Here is a 27,789-nt window from a genome sequence, read left to right on the forward strand (position 1 = left end):
GATCACTGTTTTGGATGTCATGGGACAAATGGTGATAGCAGCAGTAGAAATGACTAAATTAGTACAGTTTCAGAGACTGGAGGAAAGTATCCCCTGCCCTAGTTGACTAATGTGGTCCCCCAGCATGGATATGTGTTGCCTATCATATTTCGGTACAAATTTGTTTTCATGTTACGCACCTCCCCATGAAGCCATAGCTATTCTTGTCCTTTTGCTCTGTTAGTGATTGAATCAGCTAAGACTAGATCTATGCACCATCTATGTCACCATCTATGTCACAAGTGAGTGTTATAAGTCAAAGGGAATTTGTTTCTGAGAAAATGTGTAATAATAATAATAATAATAATTATTATTATTTGTATCCCACCTCTCCCTGTATTGGATCGAGGTGGGTAAAAAAATTACTCTGCATGTCTGTAGCTTCTTGCACAGCTGTGTACAGTAAGTTCCATTTAAAATCAGTGGAACTTCTAATTTTAAGAAACACACTGAAATCAATGACTGATGGAGAAGCTGAGGGTGATGGGCTCCTCTCTTGACAGAGAACTTTAAAGAGCAAGGTTAATTTAGTTTTAATTCAGATAAAGAATTCCTTCATCCATCCAAAATCTGGAAGGCAAAAGTTTATATAGAGAGAAAGTTTTGTGTTGTGGAATATTATAAAGTTCAGAAATTCCTAGTCTTGGCTTTAAAGCCACAAATATTTAAGTGGAGAAAATTTTGTTGCAGTGACAGTAAAAAAGTCCAGAGGTTTTGATAGGGTAAGGGTTTCATGTTTGTTGATTTTACAGAAGGTTAAGCTACAGTACATCTTCCAAGCTGATGTGTGGGTTAAATAGGTTAGGACACTGATTTGTAATCCTATCCTGTGGCTGCACCACAGCTGTTCTTGTAAATGTCATCACTTTCTCAGCCCTATCTGGTTATATCTGAGTCATGAGGTGCTGACAAAAATCCGCTGCACTTAATGTGAAACCTGAGGCATTTTGGTCATTCCAAAGATATTAGCAACAGCCGACCTGGAATTTCACTGATAAATAACTTGCACGTAGTCAGAGCATTAACTTTTGTTCCTCTCCATTTTTCTCCATCTTTTCTTCACTAATCACATTTTACAGCAAAAGTAGACCAATTTTCTCTTTTCCACGTGGAACTAATATTTTAAACAGAATTGAAGTGTTTACCTCCATTATTTCACCAGATGTTTGGATGTAACTGTTTTGGCATTTATTGAAGAAGCACTGCAAAGACACTTCCTTGTAGAGATTTATGAACCAAGTATAAAGTCTTTTCTCTCTTTTTTGCCCAGCCATGCAACAGGATATGAAAGTGATAACCATGCAGGTCCCATGTTATATAGCTGTGGGGCCCAATACAGAATACACACCCATGGAGTTTTTAGAGGAATACAAGTGAGTATGTAGGGGAAAATAGATGATTTTAGGGTAATTACTTGGCTGATGTTAATTATTACTGCTGTTCTTAAGTTCCATTGTATCAGTAATAAATTTCAATAAGAATACATTTTGTTGTTGGGAAGATCACTATAAAGTCATTGCTTGACAAAGTAAAGAAAACGAAACCTCACATTTCCTTTCACTACAACATATTTGAGAGTAAATTGCCAACTAACTCCATGGTTTCCCTAAATCTGACACCTCCAAATGATCTTGAGGTGTCTCAAATATTATCCCTTACTTTTCAGGTGACAGAGGATGTCGACTGAAAGCCTGCGAATCTGTTTTTATCAAACTGCAATATTTATTTACTTATGTAAACTACACCCAAGGGTATTAAAGGAACTGGCAAATGTAATATCAGAGCCATTGGCAATAATCTTTGAGAACTCCTAGAGAACAGGAGAAGTCCCAGCAGAATGGAGGAGGGCAAACATTGAAGATTTTCAGACCTGGCTGAAACATTCCTGAAACGAACCACCAGGACCATCTTCAAAAGGGCCAGGAGGAGGCAGTGTGTGAAAGCCTGAAGCGCTTCTCCCATCGCCATGGAAACGTTTCTCCCTCTTGCTTGAATCGTTCCAGGGGGATGAGTTTTCTATAGATGCAAAAGCTGCGTCTGTAGAAAACTCACTCCCCTGGAACGATTCAAGGCTAGCAGGGAAAAACGTTTCCATGGCGATGGGAAAAGTGCTTCAGACTTTCAAACACTGCCTCCTCCTGGCCCTTTTGAAGATGGTCCTGGCTCCTTTCAGGAACGTTTCAGCCAGGTCTGAAAATCTTCATTGTTCCCATCTTCAAAAAGGGGAAAAAAAGAGTATCCCAACAATTATCGTCCAGTTAGTCTGACATCAATACCAGGAAAGATTCTAGAGCAGATCATTAAACAGAACATCTATGACCATCTAGAAAGCAATGCCATAATCACAAAAAGTCAACAGAGAAACAAGTCATGCCAGACAAATCTTCTCTCTTTTTCTGATAAAATTACCAGCTTGGTAGATGAAGGGAATGCTGTGGACATAATATATCTTGACTTCTGTAAGGCCTTTGACAAGGTTAGCAATGGCGTTCTTGCAAACAAGCTTGCAAAATGTGGGCTAGACAAGGCAACTGTTATAAGGATTTGTAAATGGTTGACTGGCTGAAGCCAAAGGATGCTCAACAATGGCTCCTTTTCATCCTGGAGAGGAGTGACCAGTGGGGTCCCACAGGGCTCTGTCCTGGGCCCAGTGGTATTCAACATCTTTATCAATGATTGGAGGACAGAATTTGCAGATGACACCAAATTAGGAGGAGGAGCTAATACCCCAGAGGACAGGATCAAAATTCAAAATGACCTGAATAGATTGGAAAGCTGGGCCAAAGCTAACAAAATGAAATTCAACACTGAGAAATGTAAGGTACTGCCCTTAGGATGGAAAAATGAAATGTACAGCTATGTGATGGGGGACACTTAGCTGAATGAAACTACATGTGAAAGGGATCTAGGAGTCCAAGTAGACCACAAGTTGAACATGAGTCAACAGTGCGATGCGGCAGCTAAAAAAGCCAATGCAATTTTAGGCTGCATCAACAGAAGTACAGTGTCTAGATCAAGGGAAGTAATAGTCCCACTCTATTCTGCTTTGGTCAGGCCTCACCTGGAATACTGTGTCCAGTTCTGGGCACCACAATTCAAAAAGGATGTTGAGAAGCTGGAGTGTGTCCAAAGGAGGGAGAAAAAAATGGTGAAGGGTCTGGAAACCATACCCTTTGAAGAATGACTTAGGGAGCTGGGGATGTTTAACATGGACAAGAGAAGGTTAAAGGGTGATATGATAGCCCTGTTTAAATATTTGAAGGGATGCATATTGAGGAGGGAGCAAGTTTGTTTTCTGCTGCTGCAGAGACTAGGATCCGGAACAATGGATGCAAGCTACAGGAAAAAAGATTCCACCTCAACATTAGGAAGAACTTCCTGACAGTAAGGGCTGTTTGACAGTGGAACACACTCCCCCGGAGTGTAGTGGAGTTTCCTTCCTTGGAGGTCTTTAAGCAGAGGCTGGATGGCCATCTGTTGGGGATGCTTTGATTTGGATTTCCTGCATGGCAAGGGGTTGGACTGGATGGCCCTTGCGGTCTCTTCCACCGCTATGATTCTATGATTATATATATGATTTTTTTTAAAGTCACCTCTCCATCTACCAGGGTACCTGAGGTAAAGTAAAAGGGATAAAAACATTGAATATATGGAAATTAAATCCAAACTAAACCTCATTTTTAAAAATAGTTCTAAAACCACTGATAATAGAAAGACAGTTAAAAACAGCTGAAATCAACCAGAGCAGCCACTCCCTAATTTTAACAACCAAAGGCCAAGTGAAATAGCATGATCCTTGGAGGAAATTCCATAGTTGGGATGCTGCTATGGAGAAAACCCTGTCAAACTTGTAGACACTATCCTAGCCTCATGGGATGGTTGGGTGTAGAAAAGAGCCTCAAAGTTCTTAGGTTTTAGGCAGGCTCATATGAGAGAAGTTGGATTTTCACATATACTGGTCCCAATTTGTTTAGGGATGTATAGGTGAAGACTTTGAACTGAGCTCCGTACAACTTGCTTGGTGAAAAACAAAAATAAATAAGTAAATAAAAGGATTGCATCAGATTGGAAACAATCAATATATATCCTCATCCACAAAAAAGGAGACATAAGAGACGGTAGCAACTATGAGACCTTAGCACTAATCTCCCATACAAGCAAAATTATGCTCAAAATTCTGCAACATAGACTCCAACCATTGAAGAGAGAAATCCCAGAGGTCCAAGCAGAGTTCAGGAAAGGAAGGGGCACTAGGGACCACACTGCAAACATACGATGGATAATGGAATGCACTGAGGAATTCCAGAAGAAAATCACCATGTGCTTTATAGACTATAGCAAAGCCTTTGACTACATAGATCATGAAAGGTTGCAGAATGCTCTTAAAGACATGGGAGTACCAATACATCTGAAAGTCCTGGTGAGGAATCTGTACTCAGGACAAGAGGCTGTGCCAGAATAAAACATGGGGAAACTGAATGGTTCCCAATTAGCAAAGAGGTCAGACAAGGCTGCATCTTATCACCCTACCTGCTCTACTTATATGCAGAACATATTGGGCCTGAACAGAAAGGCCAAAATAAAGCTGCTTCAGGTCACTTTGGAGATATGTTGTTTAAATGACACACACATCTGAAGAGGCCAGAAGCTGCGCCAAAGCCATGCTCCAGTCCTTAGGACTGGAGCGTGGCTTCCGGCCTCTTAAGACGCATGCATCATTTAAATAGCATACCTCCAAAGTGACCTGAAGCAGCATTATTTTGGCCTGTCTGTTTAGGCCCATTGTGAAAAAAGTAGGCTTGGACACAGAAAAGGAGGAGTGACAATAGGATGAAGGAATATTAACAATCTAAGATACGAAGATGATACCATAATACTGGTAGAAAACCTCAGTGACTTAGAACAACTACTGAGAAAGATCAAGGAAGAAAGTGCAAAGGCAGGCTTACTGCTGAACATAAAGAAAATAAAAATAATGATCATGGAGAATCTACACATATTCAACCTAGACAATAGAAATAGTAAAAGAATTCTCATACCTGATCAAACATTGACAGGAACAGGGACTGCAGCCAGGCAATCAGAAGAAGATTAAGAATAGGGAGGGCAGCTATGAAAGAACTAGAAAAGATCCTAAAATGCAAAGATACACAACTGAGTACAGTTTGCCCTTCCTTTACGCGGGGGATCTGTTCCGGACTCCCCCCCATAAAGCAAATACTGCCTATGCTCGAGCCCCATGTGCACACGGCCCATTAGTCCCTATGGGATGCGTTGCCCCTTCTCCCCACGCAGCTTTCAGCGTAGGCTGAAAGCTGTGTAAAGTGAGCTCGCGTATGACGCGAGCGCACTGTACAAAAGTTAGAATCATACAAGTCATTGTATTCTCTGTTACCATGTATGGATGTGAGAGCTGGACAATTAAGAAACAAGATAGGAAGAAAAACAATTCATTTGAGATGTGTTGCTGGAGAAGAGCAATGAGAATTCTGTGGACAACCAAAAAATAAAAAAATAAGCAAATGGGTCCTAGAACAGATCAAACCAGAAATCTCCCTGGAAGCCAAAATGACAAAACTTTGGCTGTTGTATCTTTGGCGTATCATGAAAAGAGAGGACTTATTAGAAAAAAATAATACTGGGAAAGGTGGAGGGAAGTAGAAGAGAGGAAGGCCACATGCTAGATGGGAGAACTCTATTAAGGAGGTCACAGCTATGAATTTGCAGGAACTAAGTGGAGGACAGGGAGTCTTGGAGTTGTTTCAGCCACAGGGTCACCATGAGTCGAGATCGACTCAAGGGAAATTAACAACAACAAAAATAAAATGATCCAGATGTGATATAATGTGTTTTGGTGGGATGGATATGTAAGGTAGCCTGACAGTTCTTGCTTATGCTACATTTGGCTAAATAATATATTGAATTTCCCTCCCTTTCTTTATGTCATTATAGGATGTGCGACGAGTGCCTGGAGTAGCGCCTACAATCGTCAGATCAACAAGTGAGACAAATGAGAAACGGCCATTCATGTGTGTATACCCTGGCTGTAATAAACGATATTTTAAGCTGTCTCATCTGCAGATGCACGGTAGAAAGCACACTGGTAAATGTCTTTATTGATTCCATATATTTTTTCCTATCTGGTATTGGGTCTTGATGACTTTGTCCTATCCCTGGCAACAAAACCCTTTCATAGATCCTCCAATGGGAGGCATTCTCTGAGCTTTTGACACTTAACAGATTAGTATACTGTAATGCTTTGCTGGCTGTAAATAATGAGGATGTGATATACAGGATGTTTTTCAATGAAAACTGTTTCTCCAACTGTATTTCACCAACTGTGGGGTTTTCCATTTCGGCAATCTCACCAGTGAAACCAGCTGTGAGTAATCATTTTAGGCAATCCTGCCACTGTGGCCAGTTGTGGGGTTTCTGCCCTTTAACCCACCAAATGTGAAGACCTCGATGCAGGGATCTACCGGGGTGGGGGGGTGGGGTCCGTGGGGTCCGGACCCCCCCCTTCCATTAGAAAAACGAATGGCACACGCTGTTATACCGCCGCGCCCAAGGCCCATTATAATGGTGGCACTTAGTCTGCCCCCCCCCCCCCCCCGGTTCCTAAAATCCTGGCTATGTCTCTGCTCCATGGTGCTCACTGCAATTACCAAGAACAAGAGTTTTCCCTTATCCCCACCTCTGCCACCATGTAAAGATGTCCTCTTGTCCCACCTGTGTGATACCAGGTGCCCTCAGGGTACATATGAGGATTTATATAACTTCTAACCTCAGTGGACATCACCATTTATATTCAATGCTACTACCTCAGACATCTTGTCTACATCAAAGCTCTCAGGTAGATAGTGTTTTTGGAGGCCAACTATGCATAGAAATAAAACAATTTCCTTATTTACAGCAGCTAAACCTACCAAAACAGATTTTGTATTTATTACACTGAAAAACACCACACACATACTCATCTCAGCCTAACCATACTAAACCCCCAACCAAAACTCTTCTCTTACTCCGACTCCAGTCTAACCCTTGTCTAACGCAGCCCCTTGTCTAACTGAACTCCTGTACTGTAATTTAAAACTTCACTTGAGCATTTAGAAACATTTTGTAGGCATCCACAGAAAAGGGGCAGGCAAAGTTACCAAGGGAATGTGAAAACAGTAAATATAAGAGCTTGAGATCTGAATGATTTTCAGTTTCTCACTCTGAAATCCTACAGATTTGCGGGCTGAAGGAAAAATTTCATCTCAGGGCTCAATTGTTATTTGGAAGGGGAAATACCCTCATTTTGTTCCCCTTGCGGATGCACCTCTGAAATTTGGATGGCTGATTTATTTGTCAGGTGTAGACTCAAACCTGAAGTAGCTTTGTAGCAGTGAAAACCACAAGAAGTCTTGTTCATGTAAAAGCAACAAAAATTATCAGATTTATTATGGTGTATAGTAGATTCTGATGATTGCAAGATCAGCAGTCTGAGGCCCAGGTGCTGCATGACGGAGTGAGCTCCTGTCACTATCCCAGCTTCTGCCAACCTAGCAGTTCAAAAGCATGTAAAGGTGCAAGTAGATAAATAGTTACCACTTTGGTGGAAGCTATTAGCATTCTGTGCAGTCATGATGACCACAGGATCACAGAGTTGTCTTTGACAAGGCTGGCTCCCTCGGCTTAGTAACAGAGATGAGCACCATCCCCTACAGTCAAGGTTTTCCCTTGACAGTCTTGTCAAGGCAAAACTTTTACCTTTACCTTTATTGTAGCTTTGGGCCCCATTGACACTACAAAATAACCTGATTTGGAAACTGTAGTTTCCCTGTAGTTCAGACTTACACCAATTCTACATGGTGCAGATTGCTTGGGGGGGGGGGGGGGGACAACCAAACAGCCCCTTTAAACTGGTGCATTTGGCACCAGATCCCTTAGCGGTTCTTTTTTTAAAGAACCGCATCAGTTTTTAGAACCGCATCAATCTGCATCCCTGATAGTGTGAGTAAGCTATCGGATCGATTTGGATCACATAGCCAGTGTTCAGGAAATGGAGGTGACTGGTGGTAAATGAGAACTTCAGACCAGATTTAAATGCCAGAGGGAGATTCACTGCCTTAAAATGTAGTGAGAATGGTGAATCAATTTTGAATCGATTAACAGATGTGATTTTCTCTGTGCAAAAAATGCAAGTATAACTCACCTCCTAGAGTACAACAGTGAAATAGGTCATAAAAACTTATACCATAATAAGGCCTAAATTGTGTTTTAGTCCTGACTAGAGTAGATCTATTGAATCCATTGGTTTTATCTATGTGTTGATTTTGTTGTGTGTCTTCAGGTCATTTCTGACACATGGAACTCTAAAATGACTCTATGACAAGGTTTCCTTGGCAAAATTTGTTGGGGGGGGGTTGCCTTTGCCATCTTCTGAGGCTATGACTTGCCCAAGGTCACCCAGTGGGTTTCCAGGGCTAAGTGGGGGTTCAAACCCTGGTCTCTGGAGTCATAGTCCAATGCTTAGGTCAGTACATCACACTGTTTCCTATGTGATGACTTACTGTACAACCATTGATGAATGGGTCTACTCATTGTAGCATGGGGACTAGTTGACCAATTCATCTAACCAATAAGAAGCCAACCAAAATGTGTTTTCCAAGTAGATTTTTTTTACAAATAGGGTGCTTATTTATTTATTTATTTCATTTATATACTGCCTTCCTCCCAAAGTGAGATCAAAGGCAATTTATATACAGTCATCCCTCCATATTTGCAGCTTTGATATTTGCGGATTTGATTATTCACGGATTTCATTAATATGTTCTCTCTAGGAATATCTAGGTCCTCCAGTGCAACACTATGGTCAACTTTTACCACAAGTTGCACTGGAGGACCTAGAGATTCCTAGAGAGGTGTCCTCTCAGGTAAAACAGTGTTTTTGTTATTTGTGGTTTTTCAATATTCACGGGGGTCTTGTTCCCCTAACCCTAGTGAATATGGAGGGACAACTGTACTTCATTCTAGACAGGTGACTCCAATTTGATTTTTCTCCAACCTCATGAGTGGTGCTTGAAAACAGAGATTCATATTTTTTGGGAGGGACAAGAGCTAGACAGCCATCTGTTTACCAAAAGGAAAAGGAAAAATGATGGTAAGATTCCCTTTTCTCATCACTTAGACATTTAGAGGCAGCTGACTCATTACATTTTCTGCAGGCTCTTCTTTTAGATAGTGTTACTATCTGTAGAACTCTGTTACACAAAACTGCAATTTATATCAGTATTTATCAATGTTTCAACACAGTTTTTGCTGACACCTCATGACCCCTATGTCTGTTTACTGAGTGTCTTCCTAGTATTAAGAATGCCATTAACGAAACACATATAGTCATAAAATGATACTTTTGTCTTGGAGCATCATGCAGCTTCTAAATATAATGAAAACAAGATTACAATTAACAAACTGTGGTGATAAGATTTCATGGAGTTTCCATCTGCCATCAGCATGATCCAGAAACAATGACTCATGTGTTTGAAAAGTTTCAGGAACTTGATGTATGGTTTGAGAATTTGTTTTTTTTTACCAGCAAAAAGTGATACATTGTTCCAGAGAAAAGCTTTATTTTCAGTGAAACTGTAAAAATACTATGAATAAAATAGACCATCATTGAAGGAACAGTTCTTATAAATGGGTATCTGGACTTGAAAATTAGAATTTTATTAAATGAAAAGGTTTATATCAAGTGATTGAATTTGGAAAACCATGCATGACATTTCCTAAAATGAAGAGAAAAAAGGGGAAAGGGCATGAGGTTTGCAAATTAAGCAACCTTAGTTATTCAGTTTTTTTTCATGTATCATGGCACAAAGTTGCTAATTTAAGCCTGTTAATTCTACGTTATATAGGACCCAGTTGATTTTGAAAAGCATTTCCTTCTGAATTTTACAGGAAGGACTGATTCATGGGTGCAGGTCCCTATGAATGAGCCTTCCCTCATTGGGCACTCTCCAGTTTGTGTTGGATTATAATCACCTTGATGCCCAGGCAGCCTGGATAATGGTTAGGGTTGCCATAAGTCCCTTCCACAAAACCAGAACAAAATATAGAAAATATGTAGGACAAGCTGTAGGACATTCAAGAAAAATGGAGGACATGACCAACTAAAAGCCAAAAACATTAATTAAAAAAACATGAATATGGTTTGTGTGTTGGACTAGGACTCTAGAGAGCAGGGTTTGAATCCCTGTTTGGCTATGGAAACCCACTGGGTGACCTTAGCAATTCACACTCTCAGCCTCAGGGAAAGGCCATGGCAACCCCCCGCTGAACCAATCTTGTCAAGAAAACCCCAGCAGAGGGTGGCCCTAAATCGGAAAGGACTTGAAAGCACACCACAACCAAAAAAACATACTCCAAATGGAGGATGGGTTGGCATTCTCCTTCCTGGACCCGGAGAGAAGTCTGCAATTGAAGACATGTCCTGGACTTTGGCTGCCACCAGGCCACAGCTTTGTGGAGAAAGTGAAGAAGAAAGGCTGCTGGAGACAATGCCACTCTGGCCTCCGAGGCAGCAATGGCAGCATTGAGGCTTTACTGCCCTGGACCTCCTTGCCTTGTGGCTCAACTGGCTGGTGGAGGCCCCGGGCAGCTGCACTAGGGAGACCTCACCTACTAGATGTGTTTGGGGCTGGCTGGAGGCCCTGTGTGCAGCCATGCAAGGCAGACCTCACCCCGTGGATGTGTTTGGGGGTAGAATGGCTGGCTGGCAGGCCGAGGCCCCATGAGGCTGTGCCAGGTTCAGGGAGGCCTTGCCCTTGCCAGGACATGATCTCTAAACTGGGCAGGACATCTCAAAGACCCTTAAAAATCCAGAATATCTTGGCAAAAATCGGGATATGGCAACTCTATTAGGGGAGCTGAGGATGATGAAAGTTGTAGTCTGACCCATTTAGAGAATGCCAAGTTAAGGTGGACAGATTTTCTGTGAAGGAAAGATTTTATTTTAGAAAGTTAGAACATTGCTTTTTTTTAAATCTTACTGTGGTCCCTATTAGAAAAACATTTACAGCCTTACGGTTTCAGTGTATGCCTTCTGCATATTTGACAGGCAGATATAATAACACCCCTGTCCATCTAAGATTGTGTATTTGTAAAACTGGGGTAGTGGAAAATATTGGACATTATCTTTTATATTGCCCTCTTTATATAGCTCTTAGACAAAAGTTCCTTGATCAAATTTTACATTCTCTTTCTGACAGATCTTGTTCCTAGCAGATCTGTATTCTTTTTGCTGGTAATGATGTATACATTACCTCCATGGTGGCAAAACTTGGTTTAGCTGCTAGTAAGATTAGGCTTAGTTTTCAAGATGGGAGTGATTATTAGAAGTCTCATTTGTGATATGTTTTAATCATTATTATTTTATCTTATTGATGTTTTTTAAAAGAAATTTTGTGCCTTGATCTTTTTATACTGCTTTTGTATTCACTGGTTCAACCAGTACAAATTGTGACAGCTTTTAGCTTTTAACAATAAAGTTATTTACTTACTTATGTTTTTTTGTGTTTTTTTCGGGCTATGTGGCCATGTTCTAGAAGATTTTCTTCCTGACGTTTCACCAACATCTGTGGCTGGCATCTTCAGAGAATGCTTGCCTGGAAAAAGTGGGTGTATATATACTGTGTGAGCCTGGGAATGCAGGAGTGATTTGCATGTGTATTGTTCTGTGCTGATGGCAGCCCTCAGGCTGGGAGGCAAATGCAAAAGAGGATTAATGTCTGCTAATTGGTTATCATTATCTGTTGGGAAAGCCCCTGACTCTGAATGGTTTCCCATTGGCATTTGCTGAGTCCTTATTTTGCTATTCCTCAGGACTGGTAGCCAAACCTTGTTTACTTTAAGGGTTTCCTCTTTTCTGTTGAAATTGTCCAGGTGTTTGTGGATTTCAATGGCTTCCCTGTGCATCCTGACATGGTAATGGTTGGCATGGTCCAGAATTTAATTGTTTTCAAACAGTATTTTATGCCCAGGATGGTCTGTGGCATGTTCTGCTACTGCTGATTTTTCTGGCTGGCCCAGTCTGCAGTGTCTCTCATGTTCCTTGATTCTTGTTTGCACACTGCGTTTGGTGGTCCCTATGTAGACTTGTCCTCAGCTGCATGGGATGCGGTAAACTCCTGCGGCCCACTTTTTCCAGGCAAGCATTCTCTGAAGATGCCAGCCACAGATGCTGGCGAAACACCAGGAAGAAAATCTTCTAGAACATGGTCACATAGCCCGAAAACCCCCACAAAAAAGCATGGATGCCAGCCATGAAAGCCTTTGACTTCACGTTTACTTACTTACTTTTAGAAAGAACGTACTCTCAGGTTAATTCAAACATATGTAACTTTATCACAGAGTTTTCTTGATTTAGTCAAGAATTATTTAGAGATGGTTTGCCAATGCCTTTGTGTATAGCTAAGTATGTGTGTGAGAATTGTGGGTTTCTGAAGTTAAGAAGGGATTCAAACTCCCAGAGTCCAACATAAAACCTCTACACCACACTGGCTGACTACTGATGTTAATATATCTGTTGCGATATTAGTGAAGGTGATCAGTGGCTTCCAACATTGGGTATCCAGATGCAGTTGGATGGCAATTCCCATAATCCCCAGTCAGCAGTGGCAGTGATTAGAGTTGATGGGAGCCCTATTCCAACAACCTGTGGAGAGGGGCAAATTTATCAACACATACAGGCAGTTCTAAAAAAGGAACTAAACTATACTGTTAAAATTAACTTTTCCACTCTGGCTTTGCTTTCATGAAAATTGCTGAGCTTGCCCAAGTCTTAAAATATTTCTAGGTTATAGATCCTTTAATGATATGAAGAACACCAGCTCTTCACTCAGTCCTGGTTCTTTCCTCACCCTGACATGGAAAACAATATTTTCTACAACAATGCTTCTGAAGGTTGTGTATATGTTGCTTTATAATGGATTCCTGGTCTTACCTGGGACTGAGGATTTGATGTTGCTTTGGATTTGATTCTGGGCAATGGAGAGATTAGTAGTGAACTTGACCTCTCAGAGGTTTTGATACTTATTAAAGGAAAAGGTTGTAGTGGTGGAGATCACAGATTATCAGGAAGAGGGTATCCCTTAAACTCCTTTTAGCCAGGCAGTTATTGGCCTTCAACCACAGCAGGTTCATATGAAATCATTTTGGTCGGAAAAGAAAATGAGTGGGAGACACAGTTTGGACTGAAGGTAATCTTGAGGCCAGTTTAAATTTATAGTTAGCTGGTGTATTTTTAAAAGGTATCTTAATAAATGGGATTTTCTGAATCATAATTGTGATAGGTTAAAAAGCAACAACCCTTAATCAAATATATCCGTTCTTCTTGCTGTAGAGACTGCAAAGCTGGCTTCCAGGGTATTCCCTATACTTTCTTCAATGAGGGTTTTTCCACAAGTGCTCATTTATTGCATTTTCAGTAATAATGATTTGATATCTCATTGCCCTTTTCGAATTGGGTGGAAAGAGCCCATTGGCAGGATTCTTATCATTTGGAAATTATACTGCAAGAAGGCTTCCATAGATGGATGGAATTAGTCTTCTTCAAAAGCATGTGGTTTTTAATTTATTATTAATTTGTGGAGCTCAACACAGCATTTGTGGTTTCTGATTCCCATTAAAAATACATAATTGGTTATTGGGGAGGGCTCATCATACACACATGCTTCACATACCACAAGGCTTCTCTGGATAGGACTCCTGTCTGGAACTCTGCCATTCAGTAGGTTATATGTGGCCCTTCAAAGCTCTTTAGTGGCCCCAGGCCTGTCTTAGGTCCCTGCTCCATCCTGTTGATATTTTTTATCCACATATGTTAATCTCTAGCCCTCCGGGACTAATGTTTTTGCAGTAAAAGAAGGCATAGACTTTTTTCTGTGCCTTATCCCCCCACCCCACCCCAATGGTGTCTTCTAGTACTTCCAAACTGATTTCTCCTTTCCTGTTTTTTAATAATAGGTTGGTGCAGTTCATTGCAGGGAGCCAGCATGATGTAGTAGTTTGAGTGTTAAACTAGGACTTTGGGAGACGAGGGTTCAAATCCCCTCTCAGACACACAAACCCACTGGGTGACCTTGGGCAAGTCACATACTCTCAGCCTCAGAGGAAGGCAATAGCAAACCTCCTTTGAATAAATCCTGCCAAGAAAACTCCATGATAGGTTTGCCTAATGGTTACTATAAAACAAAAACTAATTGAAAGCAAACAGCAGCAACAATAAGCAGCCCATTGTGGGTTCTGGAGGTGCAAAATTACCCCTTGATCCCCTGAGCTTGCCTAATCTTAAAGAATAAAGAATATTCTGTGAGGACTATTGAACTCGAAGAAACTATGATTTCACTTGGTTCCAAACACTTATCTTGTGATAAGGTACTAACAGTTTGAAAAGTGTGAATGGCAGGCAACATTTTGCATCCCATATTGAGAAATAAAAAAATAATAATAATAACAGCAGTTTGAGCTATTCTGGCAGATCTCAGCTATTCTTTGGCTTCAAAAAGATATCAAAGTAACAATAACAAAGAGCTTTTGTTTGCAATGTGAAAGCAATGCAAGACCTATCTCACTGTTCTGTGGAAATTAACATGGTTTAGCACTGGAAATACATTGCACTTTGCAGCCTATCATTTGGCCAGGCCATTCTGTTCTACCAACAGCCCCTTTCTTTCACTAAATCTGCCAAAGTTTAAGGCTTTTTCAGAATGACTTTCAAGGCACAATCATTCCTGTGGGAGAGCTTGTGGTCAGATTTGAAAGGAATCTTTTTTAAACACATGTGACAAATATAGCTTTCTGCATAAAAATAAATTAAATCGAATAGACATAGAAACTACCCTTTTGGGGGTTTAATAACCAGTAAACTACTTTAGGAGGCTGTACAGGAAGTTATAAAGTTTTTCATATGGCTATCAAACAGTGACTTTTAGATTTTGATCCCATTGTTCAGAACATATATCCAGAAAACTTAGTATTTGGGGCATGAGTTGGTGGTTGCGTCTCAAAGTATATGGTTTATGCCATGTTAGCAAGTTATTCAATCTAGTTCACAAAACAAAAATCTTATAGAATAACAGCAAACATGCAGGGGTAGCTGCATCCATGTGTTCATCAGGATTGGTGGAACATCACACTGGAGGGTCCTTAGCTCCATGGTAGAGTTAGTACATGCGCTCCATGCACAAGGTTCCAAGCCCAGTTTCTGGTATCTCTATCTACTTTGCAGGGCTCCAAAAGATCCTTCTCTGAGATTCAAAAGAATTATTACTAGCCAGGGAAAAAACCACTAGGCTAGATGGGCCAACAGACCATGTGAATATAAGGCAGGTTCATAAATATTGCTTTGCTCCTGGCTCTTAGAAAATAAACATTCTACTGACCAGAGCTTAGAATAAATACTTTTTTGGATTACTGCTCTTGGAACTCCTCAATCATGTAATATCTCTACTGCTGACTTATCGATTATCCAGTGTGACATGCTATTCTGCATGCTTGGAGAATTTTAGGAGTTGTACTTCAAAAGGTGTATGGGATGTGGTGGCTTAGTGGTTAAGATTCCTGTTCTGATGATCGGAAGATCAGAAGGTTGGCAGTTTGAGGCCTGAGTGCTGCATGATGGAGGTGAACTCCTATCATTAGTCTCAGCTTCTGCCAACCTAGCATTTCAAAAGCATGCAAATATGAGTAGATAAATAGGTACCACTTAAGATAACAGCATTCAATGGAGTCATGCTGGCCACATGACCACCAGAGCAGTCCTCAGACAATGCTGGCTCTTCGGCTTAGAAACAGAGATGAGCACCACCCCTATATTTGGTTATGACTAGACATTCATGACAAGGGACTACCTTTACTTTTTTACTTCAAAAGGTACAAGCTCTGCACTGACATAAATTTATATTATTGATATATATTGGCCTATTTAAAACAATGCTTCTTGCATTTCCACCCTTATTTTGGTAAGCATAGTACCAAAATATTAGAGTTGACTCATGGCTATAAGCAGACAATACATGTGTATACCAATTGTGCCCCAAGTTTGGTAACTAATGAAAATGGAAAGAAATTATAGTGGCAGAATGGGGCATTTAAAGTCATTTCCCTAGGCTCCCAAACCTACAGTAGATTATGGTGATTCCAGGTGTTTACCAGTACCTCAGAGAATGCCTTATTAGGACCCGTATATGAACAGAACCCATATAATATCTGAGAATGAAACCTCATTGCATGGCCCCAGTAGACAACCTTCAAATGTAGAGCAGTGGGGAATTCAAAAGTAACGGCGGATGGGTATAGCTTTTCTATGAAGAGAAGGAGTATTATGCATAGAGGAAGCTTAGTTCCTGTACATTCTTGCTCCAAGTAACCATTGGTGGTTGGTGGCCTCCCTGTGAGCGGAGTGGTGAATTTGTTCTAGATTGTAGTCTGAACTTTAACAAAAGCATCTAAACTGCTGTAACTGGTTAGGATATAGGATGCTGCACTTTGGATAACTCCTTTTAAGTCTGAACTAAAACTTGGAGTGGGTTCACCACCCCACTGACAAGCCAGCAACTGCCATCTAAGGTAGAAGACTGAAATAAAAAAAAGTCACAGAAGATGATCATAGAAGAAAAGACAAATAGGAATGACATACTTCATGCCTATACAGCAGAGAAAACTGTTCTGTTTATCTGTGAGTCAGGACTTTCTTCCTGGAGGAATGCTAATGTTTTTTTTTTCTTACAGTGAATAATAGTAGGGAGCATTTAGATTTAGGAAAAAAAGGTATATGAACAGGTTAGGTTGACTTGCTTTTAGAAACTAGCACATTCCTGTCCCAGATGTCTAGAATGTGTCAGAATACCACCATCTCGCAGAGGCATTTAACACCTACCTCCCTGCCTCTATTCTTGGTTTGAAATTGGAGGTTGTAATGTCATTGCATATAGAGTCTACACCTCGAAAGAAGAGTATGAGTTGACCTACAATATCATTTCAGCAATGGTCCTATTGGACTTCATATTGCAAAACACTTATTTCACAGATGTGGTAACTGCTTTCATTAAACCCACAGGAGGGAGACAAACACTCCGAACATTTAAATGATACTAAATTTTCTCCAAGATACTACAAAATTTTTGTAAAATGTGTACAACTAACTAAACCATTACGTTTTAAAAACCCTATACAGTTGTCATTTTATATCTCAAAACATATGCTATTCCTATAATGCTACTACATTTGAAGATAATACTATACATTGAAAACAAATATTCATCATGAAGTACAGTTTCCACAAGTATACTTCTTTCACCATGGAAATAATACCCATGTAAAAAAGAAACATGTAGTAGTTTGAGCTTTGGACTATGCCTCTGAATACCAGGGTTCAAACCCCAGCTTGGTTATGTAAACCCACTGGGTGGCCTTGGGCCTCAGCCTCTCAGCCTCAGAGGATGGCAATGGCAAACCTTCTTCAAAGAAACTTGCTAAGAAAACCCTGTGATAGGATTGCCTTAGAGTTGCCATAAGTCAGAAATTACTTGATGGCACAACAACAAGAAATAACATAAGATATGAATTGCAGAATTGGTCTTATTTAGACATAAATATATAGATTAGGAAACTGCTATTGAGATCAGCTGCCCTATCTGTGTACCAGTAGTGTCAAAATAAACACTTTTGCCACACTGCAAATCTGTTGAGATTTAATTGGGGAAAAATCTGGTATGAAATGTTTTTGTATTTTATGTCTTTGCAACTGAAGAACAGTTATGGCAATTTCCCCTAAATTTATTTCTTTGTTTAAAAAAACACATACACACACACACACACACACACACACACACACACACTTGCTGTATAAGGGACAGCAGTTGTAGTTTGGATTTTTATTTAATGATTTGCAACTTTATTCACTCCCTGCTTTTCAAATATACTTGTTTCTGTCTAAGGTGAAAAACCATACCAGTGTGACTTTAAAGACTGTGAACGAAGATTCTCTCGTTCAGATCAATTGAAACGACACCAAAGGCGACATACAGGTTTGTTGAATATCTTGGCTATGAAAATATTTAGTAGTTTTTAATTTCTCTGATGTGGAATGAGTCAGATAGAATTTTACTATTACTATTATTATTATTATTTTAAAATACAGGATTATGGCTCACACAAAAGTAAACTGCAAAAAACAAACAAACAAACAGCATTGCACTTCTATTTTCATTGTTATTATGCCTCAGAAAACTTAGAGCATTACAGGTCAACCATCCCATGGTTGTGGGAAAGCAGAGAGATTTGTGTACTTGACATGTGTAGTTGGACTCTGGTCAATGTAACTGTTTGTAACAATAGCCAAAGCCTGGAACAAGAATGTTGTCTATTGACTTAGGTGATCCTGACAAGTCATCCTGTCACTTGAAGCACTTGGTCGAGGGCTTGCCCTCTGTCCTCCATAAATAATCACCCTGGAAAGAAAAAGATTCACTGCTGATTGTGCTGCTAATAGCTTAGAAATGAGCTAGCCAACTGAGTTGAGCTACAGAATTAGGAGTGTGTAAAAAGAAAAATCAAACTGTTCAACAACCAGACCTCACTAAATAGAAGCACTTTTAAAGGAGGCCATGACATACAGTGCGCATGTAGTTTATGTGCATAATTTAGAACATGTAATTAAAATAAACATGTTGTCTTGGAATTCTGATATCTTTATTCTGGAATTAGTCAATCACTTAGGGGTCATTCTCAATGGCAGGATGAATTGCTTCATGATTCGCTCCTGCGCTGGTTTGGAAAGCGATTTCAAAAGACCCCTAGTTCTCATTATGAAAGGGTTTTTTTTCCTTATCCTGTGCGATTGGTTTTTTTTTAGGTGATTGTGGTTCCCACTGGCAGCACAGCTTTAAACTCCCCTGTCAATCATCTGATGTAAGCCCGGCTTGGCAATTGAGGGGGGGGGGCAGTTGGAGGTTGAGAGAGTGTGTTCTGAGGCTGAGAGAGTGTGACAAGGAGGATGGCAATGGAGCAAAGCAAGGTGGCAGGGGAGCGGAGAAGAGGAGGAGGAGGAGACGTAGGCAAGGTTGGGAAGGGAGCCTGGGGGCCAGGGAAGGGAGAAGAGGGGGAGGAGGATGACGGAAATGGAGGGCACTGGGACCCAGGGAGGCCTGTGAAAAGGAGGTCAGGGCATGTTTTCTTTTCTTTCTTTTCTTTTCTTTTTGTAAATACAATTAAGTGCTTAAGTGACAGAGTGGTTTAGCACCTTTGCAAGTAGTTGTTAAACCATTCTGTCTAAGCTTAGTTTTATTTATTTATTTATTTATTTATTTATTTAAAGGAACCAAACATCACACCAATAATGACAAGACAGCACTGGGAGGGGAGGATGACATCTCCCAAAAATGGGGAGGGATGATAAACACCCCTCTGCCATCAGAGTCTCCCCTCCAGAATGCTGCGATTCCAATCTGTCGTTCCCACTTGCTGGACAAGCTTTGGAATCACAGTTTTTCAAAAGACTTTCTTTTTAGCTGGTGTCTGGAAAAAAACGGTTCTTTTGCCTTTGCCTCACTTCATCATGACAGATTCAATCACATTGCGACAGGAACCAGTTTCAACTGGGAACTAGGGTCATTTAATTCGCTCAGCAATCCGATTCTTTTTATAGTGGGAATGGGGCCTTAGATAAATTTGTTTGCCCATGTCTCAATAATAATAATAATAATAATAATAATAATAATAATAATAATATGATTTATTTATAGCTCGCCTCTCCCCAGAGTATCGAGGTGCTGTAATGGCATTGTCCACCTGTAGTAGGGCTTGGGACCATGAGGCTGGTGTCCAGTCCCGAGCCCTACTATCGCCACCAGGACATCGCGTTGTGGTGGTGTGTACCTGGCCTATATTTACTATAGGTTTTTTTTTTGGTTTTCTCAGGCTATGAGGCCATGTTCTGGAATACGACCTCATAGCCCAAAAAACCCACCAAAAACTATGGGTGCCAGCCGTGAAAGCCTTCAAATCTATATTTTTTCCTTTTAAAAATCACTTTCTCCTCATTCTGAATGTCAGGATTGTATGCAGCAGAGAAGCTTCCACTCTGAACGAGAAGATGGATGCTCAGTAGAAATATCTTTAAATATGTTTTGTTTTCACCCCACTTTATTTTCTCACTATGAGCATATTAATTAGGGCAGACTCCTGGTAGAAGAATGAAACATACTGTACTGTAATGCTTTCCTGCTAGAAAGGCAGTCAGGCAAGGCTGCATCCTATCACCATACCTGTTCAGCTTGTTTGCCAAAAGTATGATAGGCAAAGCAGGATTAGACTTAGAGGAAGGAGGTGTAAAAATGGGAGGAAGGAACATCAGCAATTTGAGATGTGCAGATGACACTGTACTACTAGCAAAGATAGCAACAACCTGGAATAAGTACTGAGGAATGTCAAGAAGGAAAGTGCTAAGGCAGGTTTAGTGCTCAACAAAAACCAAAATTGATGACCACGGATAATTTACATAAGCTTAATGTAAGTGATGAAGAAACTGAAATAGTCAAAGATTTCCCATACCTTGGATCAGTCATTGATCAGAATGTAGATTGGAATCAAAAAATCAGAAGACTAGGAATTGGAAGGGCACTATGAAAGAACTAGGCAAGATCTGGAAGTGCAAAGATATTTCACAATACTAAAGTTAGAATTGTCCATGCCATTGTATTCCCCTCACTATGTATGGATCTGAGAGCTGGACAGTGAGAAAAGATGATAGAAAGAAAATTAACTCATTTGAGAAGTGGTGCTGAACTGCTAAAAAGACAAATCAATGGATCCTAGAGCAAATCAAGAAGCCAAAATGACTAAATTGAGGCTGTCATACTTTGTTCATATCATAAGAAGGCATGACTCGCTAGATAAATTAATGTTAGGTAAGGTAGAGGGGAGCAGGAAAAAAGGAAGACCACATTCTAGATGGATAGAATCAATCAAGGAAGCCATGTCCATGAATCTACAGATAGGGTGTCTTGGAGCTGTCGCATTTATAGAAAGCAGTTAACAACAACTGGCTGAAATAGAAGGATGAGTTGAAGGTTACCAAATGAATTTTGTGGTACTGTGAGGAATAGAACTTAGAGCTATATCTCGTGAGAAAACAAACTGGAAAAGGAGCCAGAAAGTAGTGGCTTTCTCCGTGTTTTACCACAAGATGTCATAGCTGTCGATGTTGTAGATGTTGGCAGACAATTGTAAAAGTATGTCTTTTATCTAGCTGGAAAAATCTGTTCAATAAAAGACATGCTTTTACAGTATTCTCCTGCAGAAAGAGAACTGAAGCACTATGATTTCATGCAGTAAGGTACAGAAAAAGCTGCTACTCTCCCTCTCTGTTTCTGCTTTCTTTTCTCATGTGATAGTCCCAAGTCCCAATCCTGTAACCACTACACCACCACACAAATAGCGTTGTGGGTAATATTTTTCTTTTGTTTCCTGTCATTACTCTGCAACGTAATACTGACATTCATGTAGCAAGATTGGGGGACCTGCTGTCTGTGCATTTTCCTTCTCTTAGTAACAACCATCATATCCACCCCTATTTGCATGGTAATCACTATGGTTTGCTGAGAGGGAAAAGAATATATACAGATTGTGTATGGTGAGAATACATGTACTAGATGTTATAGAGCCTCACCTTTTATCAGTGTCCTGGTGTGGGAAAGTTCCTCTTTATGTTTTCATAAAATATTCCAATTAATTTAAATGCTTTATGGAAATGGAACTAGGAAGAGCATTTTTTTAAAAAGCAGAAGAATGTATCTTTAGTTGGAAAATACTCCTAATCATGTGTTAATTTTGGGATTGTATTGTGCTGGGGTCTGCACAACATATTTTTAAAAATAAAGATTTTGCCATTATTTCAATATTTCAGATTATTTGAATAGTTACTTATTTTGCCAAGACCAAATGTACTATGAAAGCACTAACAGAAGTTAAAGAGGAAAAGAGGGTTGTAAATAGAATGTAGTCCAGAAGTTTCATTAATGTCCACTTCATCATATAAGTACGTAGTTAGAATTATTAGGTATATTAAATAACAACAAAAATCTGCAGTCTGGAAACTCAGAAATAACAATGTCCTCTGCTCTTCTGAAAAGGTATTAGATTATGGGAATAGACTTCTTTTATCTGTTTAGGTGTGAAACCCTTCCAATGTAAAACATGTCAGAGAAAGTTCTCCAGATCTGATCACCTGAAGACTCACACCAGGACTCATACAGGTAAAACAAGTGCGTATACTTTTTTCCCATTTATATTTTTTAATTTACTTTACCTAAACTTAATTTTGCTGTGATTAATATTCTTAGAGCATTTCTCGTAAATTGCTGAATGGTATTATTTTCTGCTAGCAGTGACACCTGAAAATATTGCTTAAAGCAGAGTTGGGCAACATGTGGACTTGCATACAGCATATTGTTGGACTGTGGTTTCTATCTTCTTTCACAACTAGCTTTGTTGACCAGCGTTGATGGGATTTTCAATCGGAATCTGGAGGGCCACAGGGTGGTCACTTAGATTAAGGGGAATAGAGAAACTTATCGCCATCTAGTGGAAGACCAAAACAATGTACTATTGCTTATCTTGACAATTAAAATCAAGCACTTTCCCTATATACATACGGGCAGCCCTAGTTTGCTCCTGTTCTGTAATACTTAATCCAATGTACTATATGAATAGAAGGAGAACCATATTGTAGTCCTTGTTTTTAGAAGAAAAAAAATATTTTAAAGGGGGAGAGGTTCACCACATGTGAGACTTTGTGTTCTTTCACCTGATTTTTAAGTATCTAACAATAGAGACCACTAAAATACAATCATATTTTGATAAGAATATAATTCCTGATTGTGGTGCTTTCAGTAATGGACCATCCACCAAAATGTTTAGCAGTTTAAATTAGCACTCTCACTGCACAAAATACAATTGGATTCTTTTTATTTTTACTTTTTCTTTTTTGCACGGGAGGTATGTCATTCACTGAGAGTCAGTCTGCATGCTGTATTAAAAGTGTCTTTGAATTTAGTGACTGGAACTCCTCACATCCTTTTCTTTATAAAAACAGCCACATGGATAGAGAGGTGGTACTGAAGTGAATCAGGATCACAGCTTGGTGAATTTTTAACTTTTCCATTGTCTTGCAAGAAACTTACCACCCACACATCGATTCAAATCTCCACTTATTTGTGGATACTTCCAAGTGACCTTGGGCAAGTCACACTCTCTCAACTTCAGAGGAAGGCAAAGGCAAACCATCTCTGAATAAATTTAGTCAAGAAACGCCATTATAGGTTCAATAACTCGGAAACAACTTAAAAGGCACACAGCAACAACAGTCATCTAGAGAGTGATCTGCTGGATCTAATTATATATGCTTCTGAATGCTGTCAGGATAGGAGAACTGCTATAGTGGGTTTGAACTCTTTAGAGTAAAAGCATGGTCCAAGCAAATGTTCTAAGAAAAAAGTAATGGAAGTGAAGAGTGCAATAATACTTGCATTTGAATCACTGGCGGGATTCCCATGACCTCAATGAAGCACCACCTATTCATGGCTTGGGAAAGGCTTTGACTAGTGTTCTAATGGGAGGGGGGGCATGATGTAAAGTTTCAACCTATGCTAGCTTGATAATTGTGTGTCTTGTTAACAGGTGAGAAGCCTTTCAGTTGCCGGTGGCCCAGTTGTCAAAAAAAGTTTGCTCGGTCTGATGAATTGGTCCGTCATCATAATATGCACAACAGAAACATGACTAAACTTCAGCTTACTCTTTAGATCTCTCTCATATTGCCTGTACAAATCAGATGGGACCCCACGGACTATTGCAAACATTTCAACCATCATCTCTCACCTCCTTAAGGAATTTTTTGGATGCCTTCAAAATGCAGTTAAGAGAAGTTAACTAAACTCTAGGATTTGGTTCAGTTCAGGCTTCCGCTTGGACTTTCAAACCTTCCTGTTCAAAAACCTCAAATGGTTTCTTTTTGTAACATTATTATATAATTCCAGGTTGACTATGTTATACTTTAAATATTACTATAGACTCTAGCTATGTATATTTGTTCTTCTGGTCAGAAGTTTTTGTATTTTTATTTTTTACTTGAAATTTGCAAATGCAAGCTAGTGACAATGCTCAGTCATGTTCATATATAATTACCAATATGTGTGAAAGTCCGTTCATGCATACTGCTGAAAACACAGAAGCTTCTAAAGACTACTGTAGTCTTGAACATATGCTGAATCAATTTTGGTAATCTTTCTAACAGTCAAAGGGAACAGTTTTCTATTCTTCTGTAAATCCTCTGTGTCAATAATTACAAATATTTTGTCCACAATTCTTAAAACTGTGGGTGCTTGGGTTTCTCATAAGCATATGCAGTTTGTGTGTGTGTATGTATCTGTGTGTGAGAGGGAAAGAAAAAGAGAGAGGTGAATCAGAGGTTTCTTGTCGACCCAAAACTGTCCCTAAGGATGCACTGTTCCCACAGTTGTCTGCGTCGAAGACAGGAAGAACACCAGTACATTTGATGCTAGTTTCAGAAATTAATTGAATATTTTGGTGGGTATCTCTGTGGGATTAAGCATGCTCCTACACCCTCCTACATCTGTCCTATGCCCTAACCATGCTCTATTAAGTATCAGCAATTAAATGGAGTCTATGATCATATCATACCACCATGTGTATATCAGTATTTAACTGCAAGACTTTCCTTGCACAGTCAGAAACATTGCCCTTTCTGGATTCCTCATCATGTGAAGAGTGACCTAGCACAAACAGTTGTACACTGGTAAACTTTCTAAAGACCTTGAATCAGAATTGGTCAAGAACCTGCTATAGCGACCCTGTTTCTTATCCATGTGTATTCAGTGTGAATGATCTGAAAGGGCTTCAGCCTTCATGATGATACGAATGATCACAGCGTAGTTGGTAGTATTTTCACCCCCAAACTGAGGACCCCATGAGTTTTATTAGGCATCTAATTAGCAAGGGGTGTGTGTGTGTGGTTGGCTGCACCACTGAAAAAGGAGAGCTTTCTGTTTCTTCTTTCCACTTCCTCTGCTGTCCACTCTTTAAGGAAAATAATTGAGAGATACTTCCTATTCTTTTAATCAACCACAATTCCTGGCACCAAGACCACCACTGAGTACCACCATATCTGGGTGTCCACTCGCCACATGACAGGCACATAATAAGCTATTCAGCACTCTGTTTCTCTTTCATTTTCTTGGCCTATGACAGGTAACAGAAGGAAATGCTGGTGTATTTGCAATCTTAAAAGGATGCTAACAGTCCTTTACACACTTTCCTGGAAGTAAGTTCCATTGTGCAATTGAACCAACATGAATAGGATTATAATGTCTTGCCTTGAACTGTCTCTTTCTATAGGTATCTATGGGAGAGAAGTTCAAATTGACTGCAATCTTCAAGATGGCTAGTTTTGTTTCTAAAGATAACAAAGTTAAGAGGAGACAATATATTTCTACCCAGTGAATGAAAATCTGGCATGGAAGCTGACTTGTTCTTACCAACAGCTTTCATGTAGAGAAACTGTACATTGTTTAGTTTGTTTTCTGAAACTGGTTTAAATTTATTCCACTTTAAGATACAAGTTCTTGCACAAAATAAAGTCAATATCATTGTAGATGTTTAGACTTTGTTTAACGTGCAGCCATGCTGGTTATATGGCTGGCAAGTTGTATAAAATAAAATTAAAGTTGAACTTAAGAAGAGGCTGGTCCAAAATTTTCACTAACATATGGCTCTTAAGCTAAACAGTGACTTGAACGTGTTTGCATTTACAATTATATGTGCAAAAAGAAATGCCCAATGTGAGGAAATATATTATTTCAGGGTTTATTATTTACTATTAATTGCTTGGAGTGGTGTACATATATCTATAAATATATATCTAATAATGTATTGCTCTTAATTCAAATTAGAAGGTGAATAAATATTAGATGCATTATGGTTCAGATGTTGCTGCAACCTATTGATACCACAAAGGCTGTAACCTGCATTTTTCACTGAGCTATCAATTAAAGGCCATTTAAAGAGAAACAAATAAGAGTCCAGCAGATGTCTTGTTTCATGGCTGTTATTAGGTTTCAAATTTCTTCTCCAATAGTGTTGACCTCTTTATGTATATAAAGGTACCACCAGATTGGATGACCACTAGTTAACCTGTCCAGGTCTTGACCACAATTTATCCTGCTCACTGGGGAAATGTACTGACAACAGTATCACATTTCATATTATGTTGCAGAGAATGTTTCACTCCACTTCCTGGACACTGATAGCAGTTCTCCTTTAAGAAAATGATCTACAGGCCATCAGTGACATTTTCAGTAGAAATGTAATGTAGCTGCATTAGGGAAAAGATTAGAATTTCACTACCTTTAATAGCACAAAATCACATCACAGTCCTGATGGAACTGTGAATGTGTGCATCCTCTTCCTCTTTATCCTTTATCCTGTATTTTCCTATAATGGGCTTAAGCAGGGATGTAGCCAAGGGGAGGGGGTCCTTGGGGTCCAGACCCCCCTTCTGTTAGATAAAATGAATGGTGTGTGCTGCCGTGCCACCACACCCAAGCCCCATAATAATGATGACACTTAGTCTGGACCCCCCCTTCCCAAAATCCTGGCTACGTCCCTGGCTTAAGGTGACATACATGGATGAGCGTGCATTTTATCTTCACAGTACTCCTATGTATATGTTCAGTTTTGAAATAAAGAAAGACTCTTTCTAAAACAAGTGCACCCAGTGAGCTTCATGTCTGACTAAGGTTCTGAACTCTGATCTTCATGGGCAATGGCTAATTGCCCATGCTTATCAGTGCACTTAAGCACTCCCTAAGTGGTTTACAATGTGTAAGCTAATTGCCCCCAACAAGCTGGTTACTCATTTTAGCGACCTCAGAAGGATGCTAGGTTGAGTCGACCCTGAGCCCCCTTGTGTTATTATATGTTATTACATGTCTTCAAGTCACATCTATTTTATGGCAACCTTAACTATATGGGGTTTTCTTGGCAAGCTTTGTTCAGAAGTCTTACATTGAACTTGAAATCACTCTTTATTTCAAGGGAATTATGACTCATTTGCATCAGTCAGCTTTATCTTTTGCTGTCAGAGGACAACATGCCTCTGGAGAAACTCATAACAAGAAAGAAAAAAAAAGAATTTGGAAAAAGTAGTGTGTTTATGTGTACACACACACACGCAAAATGATATACCCTAATGATCTATCTTAAACATGGCCTCTAGAAAAATCCAGACTTCGTAAGACTAAGGGGCACTTTGTGCCGGCCTGCACGCATACTAGGGCTGAGCTAGGGCTGAGCATTCACATGCTCCAAGCCCTAGTTCTGCAGCCCGACCACCATTATAGCTCATGCCTGTCCACACAGCACATGCCATGAGAACGTCTGTGTGGCACAATGCAGTCATCATGGTGTGTGAGCGCACCTATGGTGCCCCTGCTGGGACACAAAAAGAACCTGCCCAGAAGCGGGTTCTTTTTGCTCCCTCTGGAGGCCATAGCGTATGATTGCTGCGGCCTCCTTCTAAGGCAAAAATGGATGGCATGGAGCTGTCTGTCTGTATAGGCCCTAGATCAGTATGATACAGACTTTTAAAGTTTTGTCCCAAAGAGACACGTGCTAAAAGGCTTAATGCTATGA

General features: G+C 39.9%; 1 protein-coding gene across 2 annotated transcripts in view; it reads left to right on the forward strand.

Annotated features, from left to right (window-relative positions):
- WT1 (WT1 transcription factor) overlaps positions 1 to 26,173 on the forward strand; it is a 65,882-nt gene extending 39,709 nt beyond the window's left edge. The window contains exons 5-9 of one of the 2 annotated variants that reach the window (XM_089521278.1): positions 1,310 to 1,412; positions 5,992 to 6,142; positions 18,021 to 18,110; positions 22,254 to 22,346; positions 23,761 to 26,173. In XM_089521278.1, coding sequence (XP_089377404.1) covers positions 1,310 to 1,412; positions 5,992 to 6,142; positions 18,021 to 18,110; positions 22,254 to 22,346; positions 23,761 to 23,882 — 559 coding nt within the window. In that variant the 3' untranslated portion in view covers positions 23,883 to 26,173. The remainder of the gene's footprint in view (positions 1 to 1,309; positions 1,413 to 5,991; positions 6,143 to 18,020; positions 18,111 to 22,253; positions 22,347 to 23,760) is intronic. The other variant, XM_089521280.1, reaches the window with a different exon arrangement.
- The last annotated feature ends 1,616 nt before the right edge of the window (positions 26,174 to 27,789 follow it).

The sequence above is a fragment of the Sceloporus occidentalis genome, unplaced genomic scaffold (assembly GCF_023333645.1).
Source record: "Sceloporus occidentalis isolate IW3139 unplaced genomic scaffold, rSceOcc1.0.p SCAF_4, whole genome shotgun sequence".
NCBI classification, from domain to species: domain Eukaryota; kingdom Metazoa; phylum Chordata; class Lepidosauria; order Squamata; family Phrynosomatidae; genus Sceloporus; species Sceloporus occidentalis.